Genomic DNA, 7709 nt, shown 5'->3' on the forward strand with positions numbered 1-7709 from the left:
AAAGAAACTTTAAATTAAGCACAGAATTGAACACATCAGCAACAAAGAAATAGGTTATATTTAACAGTTATATCATCTTACTTACTTTCGAACCTTGCCTCTATTTCCATACATATACCTTTTCCAAATAAACAAACCAACTTACCTTGAATGTCACTCATGGATAAAGTTAATCAATCAAGGCTTTTCTTGCTTATATTGGTGCAGAGTCTTTTTAGCGAGAGGTTCATTTAGCACCAAACTGAATCATATCCAGTTTGGTGTACCAGAAGCCTCTCCCATTAACTATGCCACGAGAAATCCAAAAGCACACCACATTCTTGTGCCTCGTTACAATAGGTTACATTACCCCGGCAAAAATCAATGATTCTCTCCCCACGTAATCAGAGCAAAAATACTAAATGCAAACTTTAAAATATGAAACTTTCTCACATTTGTCATGCATGACAGGCAGAAAGATGGCACATGCCAACAAGACTCCGAAGGGCAGGCATGTACATTCATATAGTTCCTTATGGGTGTTAATTGTGAAGCACTTTCTGGATGTTTCATTTAGAATCATAGAATCCCTTTTGTGCAGAAAGTGGCTATTCAGCCCATGGAGTCTACACCAACACTTTGAAAGACCACCCTACAGAGGTCCAATCCCCTGCATTGTAACCCCACCCTTAGGGGCAATTTGGCATGGCCAATCCAACTAGCCTGTACATCTTTGGACTGTGGGAGGAAAGTGGAGCACCTGGAGGACACCCATGCAAACACGGGGAGAATGTGCAAATTCCACACAGTTACCCGAGGTCGGAATTAAACCCTGGTCCCTGGTGCTGTGAGACAGCAGCGCTAACCGCTGTGCCATCATGCTGCCCTGGAGGTGGGCATGGCTCTATCCAGTTTCGTGAAAGTTTGACTATCTGCAAATTTGGCAAACAAATCTTCTATACCCAGCATGGGGTATAATAATCATAATCTTTATTCTTGTCAGGAACCACATAGATCTTGTCGCTCTCTTCTTTTATTTTACTAAGGCCCTCTTGAAACACTTTGGGTTATTTGTTAATAACCTCATACAGTCCATTGATTCCTAACTGCAATGAAGTTGCTGTGAAAATCCCCTAGTCACCACATTCCGGCGCCTGTTCGGGTACACAGAGGGAGAATTCAGAATGTTCACTTCACCTAACAAGCACGTTTTTCGGGATTTGTGGGAGTAAACCGGAGCACCCGGAGAAAACCCATGCACACAAAGGGAGAACGTGCAGACTTTGCACAGTGACCCAAGCCGAGAATCGAACCTGGGTTCCTGATGCAGTGAAGCAATAGTGCTAACCACTGTGCTACCGTACCACACTTAATGAACCAGTCGTGGGGTGTTGTTGACTGTAAGTTTGTAATCTCCACAAAGGCGGACTGACTTGTTGAGCTTGAGGATGGGGACCACTGGTGCAGTGCACTCCGCGAACTGTATTGCATGTATTATTGCAAGGCTATTCAACCGTTCGATTTCCATCCCTACCTTCGCAAACGAAGAGAATGAGAATGGCCGAGCCCTGAAATAGTTTGGTAAGGCATCAGGAACCACATAGAGTTTGGTCCTCGCTCCTTTTATTTTACCATGGCCCTCTTGAAACACTTTGGGGTATTTGTTAATAACCTCATACAATCCATTGATTCCTAATTTAAACATTCCCAGCTAATCCAGTTGTCTCTTCCGGAGCCAATCCCTGCTCATGAGGCTAGGTCCTGATCCTCGCATGATTATGAATGGAAGACATGCTGATTGCTGTTCATAAGGTACCAAGTTCCTGGTGGTCCCCATAATCTTCAAAGGTTCTCCCATGTACATGGCTAGTTTGGTTCTGGTGTCCCTTAGGTTTAAGGGCAGAATACCTATTTTGAGACACTGGAATGTCTGTTCCCCAATGACGAAGACAGGAGCTCCTGAATACACTTCCATCTCTAAGGAATGATCATTAACAAGCAGCCTTATCCTTATCGGGGCAATCTTGGTAGTGACGATGCAGTTTAACCAATGCTGTTTTGCCCTCTGAGGGCTGCTATGCTTGCAAAGCCCGGGCCTGACATGGCTTTGGCTTCTGGCCTGGGCAGCAGGCATTCTGCTGATTCTGGCAGCCTCTCCTGGGTTGTGCCCTTCAACAGCAGCTCCAGCAGCTCTGCGGCAGACACGTGTGATATTCCAGGGAGGTTTCTCAGGTGCTTCTGGGGTTATCCGGCCCTTTTTTTAAATGTCAGGATGCCCTTTGGAATATTGGGCTGATGGTGGACGAGGCATCTGGGTGCCTTCCCCGGATACGCTGGCTTCTCTATGCGAGGACCATTTCCCAACCTGAGGACGGTACTATCCGATATCCCTTGACGTCCTTGTGCCCCTTTCACAGCATTCTCCATGGACAAAGCTATTTCTATAGCATTTTTGAGGTCTAGGTTGGGCTCCGCCAATAATTTGTTCTGAGTTGTAATATTGTTAAGCCCACACACTCGCCTATCGTGCAGCATCTCAGTTAGGGGCGGCCCAAATTCACAGTACTCCACCAACTTCTGCAATCTAGCATAAATTCTGGAATAGGTTCGCCAGGGGTCCTACCGAGCTGTGTTAAAACGGTAGCATTGAAGTATTATGGACCGTTTTGGGTCGTAATGCTTTTTCAACAGGTCCATGAGCTCATCGAATGTCTTCGTGTCAGGGGCCGCTGGATAGGTTAAGCTTTGACAATGGTAAACATCAGGGCCCTGCATGCTGTTAGAAGGGTTATCTTTTGTCTCCCACCCCCATCAATGCCATTGGCATGAAAAAAGTAACGCATGCATTTGGCATACTGGCTCCGGTCCTATACATTTGCATCATACGGTTAAAGTCTTCCAAAGAAAGACATTTCAAGGTTTGTTTTGTTTTACTGGAGTTTGTTCTGAAGTTTAAAAAAAGCTGCTCAGAATCCCATGCTTGATCCTCATCGCCAATATAATAATTCCAGTAGACACAGGCTAAAAGGCAAAGCAGATTTATTTTCCAACACAAATAAAGCCACAGCCTTGGCGTACAAAACATTTGTCCCAACCGGGGACTATCAGGAACTGCCGATTTGAGTCTAGGAGTCGACAAGCTGGTTTAGCTCAATGGGCTAGATAGCTGGTTTGTGATGCAGAACAAGGCCAGCAGCGCGGGTTCAATTCCAATAACAGCTTACCCAAACTGGCGCCAGAATGTCGCGACTAGGAGTTTTCAACAGTAACTTCATACTTGTGAGAATAAAAAGTTATTATTATTATTATATTTAAGGACCTGCTGGTTACACCCTATTGGGCAGGCCTACACCTGCTCAACACGGGAACTCATATTCTGTAAAGCCGATGAGGATATCAATCTGTGATCCCTTGTGGTCTCCGTGAGGGTTATAATAAGAAGACTGCATCAAAAGTGATGGACAGTCGTAATTCATCATCAATGCAAAAGGGCTATTGGCAAGTACCTCTGACTGAAAGGGCAAAGGAGATTATTGTTCGTGTGACACGCCTCAGACTTTATCAATTCATAGTTAAGCAAGAACGCCTGTGCAACTGTTCAAAGGCTCATGAACAGAGGGCTTTGAGGATTGAGTCACTGGACCATACACATTAATTACTTAGTGGTGTTTAGCCAGCGTTGGGAAGAGCATCTACACCAGGGGTGGGCAAACTTTTCCGTGCAAGGGCCACATTCAGAAATTCACAATTCACAAAGGGCCGCATAGTATATTAAGTAAAATAATTACTTCACCCGGTTATGATTCTGGGCGCCTCATATAGAACATAGAACAGTACAGCACAGAACAGGCCCTTCGGCCCTCGACGTTGTGCCGAGCAATGATCACCCTACTCAAGTCAACTTATCCACCCTATACCAGTAAGTAACCCAACAGCCCCCCTATTAACCTTTAAAAAATTTAAAAAAAAAAAAAAAAATTTTTTTAAATAAATTTTTTTTTTTTTAATGACTTGGTGGGCCGCAGAAATACCTTTGGCGGGCCGCATGCGGCCCGCGGGCCGTAGTTTGCCCACCCCTGATCTACACCATCCAGAGGAATGGTTTAACTACTTAGAAAAAGCTGACCTTGTGATGAACCAAGTAAAACTTGCTAAGGTTCAAAGTGTCATACCTGGGGCACCTAGAGGCATTGGTAAATAGTCAAGTGTCAACCCGGGTTGGAAAAATACGAGCCATTTGGGACTTCTCAGAACCCACCACAAGAAAAGAGACTTTAAATCTGGCAGTGGTATTACAACGTTTTGAGATTTATGTTGCCAGTAACCCAGTAGAGACAATCTTATTCTATCTGCGAGGGTATCCCAATGTGGAACACTGGTTCATGGCGGTGTATATTTTGTTTTGGTGTGAGGAGCCAAGTGACCATAATATGGTAGAATTCTTCATCAGGGTGAATACTGTAGTGAGGTAGTTGATTCTCAGACCAGGGTCCTGAACCTCAATAAAGGTAACTATGATGGTATGAGGCATGGGCTGGCTATGCCGGACTGGGGAACATTACTGAAAGGAAGGACAACGGGCAGGCAACGACAGGAACAAATAGGTGAACTCCAAACATTGTTTGTTCCAATTTGGCGCAGGGATGGCAAGGTAACTGTGGCCAAACCCTGGAAAATTAGGGGTAGTATTAGATTCAAAGAAGAGGGATACAGATTAGCTAGAAAATGTAATAGACCTGAGGATTGGGAACAGTTTAAAATTCAGCAAAGGCAGATCAAGGGATTGATCAAGATGGTGAAAATATAGGGCAGCACGGTGGCCTAGTGGTTAGCAATGCTGCCTCACGGCACTGAGGTCCCAGGTTTGATCCCGGCTCTGGGTTACTGTCCATGTGGAGTTTGCACATTCTCCCCGTGTCTGCGTGGGTTTCGCCCCCACAACCCAAAAATGTGCAGAGTAGGTGGATTGGCCACGCTAAATTGCCCCTTAATTTGAAAAAAATAATTGGGTAATCTAAATTTATACCAAAAAAAAAGATGGGGAAAATATAATTTGAAAGTAAACTAGCAGGAAACATAAAAACGGACTGTAAAAGTTTCTATAGGTATTTAAAGAGAAAATGGTTGGTAATAAACTAATGTAGGCCCCTTACGGTCAGAAATGGGAGAATTCAGAGAAGGGAACAAAGAGATGGCTGAGGAACTAAATTCATACTTTGCTACTTTGCTTCTGTCTTCACAAAGGAAGGCATGAATAATGTACCGGAAGTTCTGAGAAACACAAGTTTTAGTGAGAAGCTGTGGAAATTAGTATTGGTAAAGAAATGGTTTTGTGGGCAGCACGGTGGCCTAGTGGTTAGCACAACCGCCTCACGGCGCTGAGGTCCCAGGTTCGATCCCGGCTCTGGGTCACTGTCCGTGTGGAGTTTGCACATTCTCCCCGTGTCTGCGTGGGTTTCGCCCCACAACCCAAAAATGTGCAGAGTAGGTGGATTGGCCACGCTAAATTGCCCCTTAATTGGAAAAAATAATTGGGTAATCTAAATTTATTTAAAAAAATAAAAAAATAAAAAAATGGTTTTGTGGAAATTAATGGGATTGAAGGTGGATAATTATTTCTAAACAATTTGAACTCTGCATTTTATTTTTCTGTATGTAACAATTTTTCTCATTTTAAAACAGATGAATGCTCTGGAACTTTGAGAAATTAGTATCTAAAAAGTGCTCTAGGTAGGTGTAAAAGTGCTGCAACGGTCAACTCCTCTTAATTGTGCACCTACTTCAAATGATCAAATTAGAAAGGCAAATGGAATATAGGCCTTTATTGCAAGGGAGTATAAAAGGAGGGAAGTTTTGCTGAAATAGTGAGGAGGGGTGAGGAAGATCATACCTGGAGTACTGTGTATAGTTTTTGCCTCCTCATTTAAGGCAAGATATACCTGTATTGGATGCAGTTCAGAGCTGGTTCACAATATTGATTCTGAGGATAAAACGATTGTCTAATGAGGAAAAGTTGTGTAGGCAGCACAGTGGTTATCACTGCCGCCTCACAACGCCAGGTTTGATTCCAGCACTGGGTGACTGTGTAATTTGTACATTTTCCCCGTGTCTGCATGGGTTTCCTCTGGGTGATCCGGTTTCCTCCCACTGTCCAAAGATGTGCAGGTGTTTGGTGGATTGGCCGTGTTAAATTGCCCCTTAATGTCCAGGGATGTGCAGGTTAAGTTACGGGAGAGGGTGGGGTGGACAGGGGAGTGTAAATGGGTTGAGTCCTCATTCGAAGGGTTGGTGCAGACTTGATGGGCTGAATGGTTTCCTTCTGCACTGCAGGAATTCTATACTTATTGGAGTTCAGAGGAAAGAAAGGTGGGGCGAAATTCTCCGACCCCCAGCAGGGTCGGAGAATCGCCTGGGGCCGCCGAAAATCCCGCCCCTGCCGTGGCAAAGATTCTCCACCACCCGGGAAGTGGCGGTGGCGGGAATCTTGCCACTCCGATCGGAGAGGCCCCTGTGGTGATTCTCCAGCCCGGATGGGCCGAAGTCCCGCCGCTGGGAGGCCTCTCCCGCCGCCGAGGTTTGAACCACCTCTGGAACGGCGGGATCAGCGGCGCGAGCGGGCCCCGGGGTCCTGGGGAGGGCGGGGGGCGATCGAACTCCGGGGGGTGCCCCCACGGTGGCCTTGCCCGGGATCGTGGCCCCCCCGCTCAGACTCCGGGCCAGTGCCCTGGGTGCACTATTTCTCCTCCGCGGCCACCACGGCCTCCGCCATGGCGGAAGCGGAAGAGAACCCCACGTCGCGCATGCGCCGGCAGTGACGTCAGCGGCCAGCTGGCCGCTGACGTCACTGCCGGCGCATGCGCCGACCGGCGAAAGCCTTTCGGCCAGCCCCGCTACCGGGGGCGTTGGTTTTTTGCGCCGGTCTTTTGGTGTCAACCGCTCCGGCGCGGGGCTGGCCCCCAAAGGTGGGGAGAATTCCCCACCTTTGGGGAGGCCCGATCCCTGAGTGGTTGGCGCCACTCCCCTACGCCGGGACCCTCCGTCACGCCGGGTAGGGGAGAATCCCGCCCCTGATCTTTTCTGAGGAGACTTGCCAGGGTAGAGGCTAAATTATTAGTAGCAAAACGCTCAAAGTTCTGATATGCCTCACTGCCATTGGCATGGATATTTAAATGTACAACTTCATTGTCTGTGTTTCGAGTGCAATCATGGGGCAGCACGGTGTCGCAGTGGTTAGCACTGCTGCCTTACATCACCAAGGACCCGGGTTTGATCCCGGCCCGAGTCACTGTCCATGTGGAGTTTGCACATTCTCCCCGTGTCTGCGTGGGTTTCACCCCCACAAAACAAAGATGTGCAACGCTAAATTGACTCTTAATTGGAAAACATTTTTTTTTAACTAAAAAAGAATTCTGTGCAATCACAGCCAGGGGAGTGTTACTGAGTTGTTTTACATTATGGAACAAAATAAAATAATTATAAAAGAATCGTTTGAAGTTTGTCTTCATGTCTGAAAAATGTAATTTTTGTTTTTATTTGACAGTTGTTGAAGAAGCCTGGAGCAATAGGAAAGATGACCCTCTCAAATTAGTGAACTTCTGTATTGTTATCCACACTCAAGTCCATTTGTAGAATTTGCTGTATATTTAACTATAAAGCTTTGTAGTGAATGGATTTAACAATATTTAACAATAATTCAGGTGTTTTGTACTCAATCTTCAAGATTTTCGAAC

At 46.0% G+C, this 7709-nt stretch overlaps 1 protein-coding gene across 1 annotated transcript in view; it reads left to right on the top strand.

Moving 5' to 3' along the window:
- Positions 1–7709, top strand: part of LOC119962247 (inverted formin-2-like) — a 123474-nt gene extending 115765 nt beyond the window's left edge. The window contains exon 22 of the mRNA XM_038790236.1: positions 7520–7709. Within this exon, the coding sequence (XP_038646164.1) occupies positions 7520–7608 (89 nt within the window). The 3' untranslated portion in view covers positions 7609–7709. The remainder of the gene's footprint in view (positions 1–7519) is intronic.

The sequence above is a fragment of the Scyliorhinus canicula genome, chromosome 2 (genome assembly GCF_902713615.1).
Source record: "Scyliorhinus canicula chromosome 2, sScyCan1.1, whole genome shotgun sequence".
In the NCBI taxonomy this organism is placed as follows: Eukaryota; Metazoa; Chordata; class Chondrichthyes; order Carcharhiniformes; family Scyliorhinidae; genus Scyliorhinus; species Scyliorhinus canicula.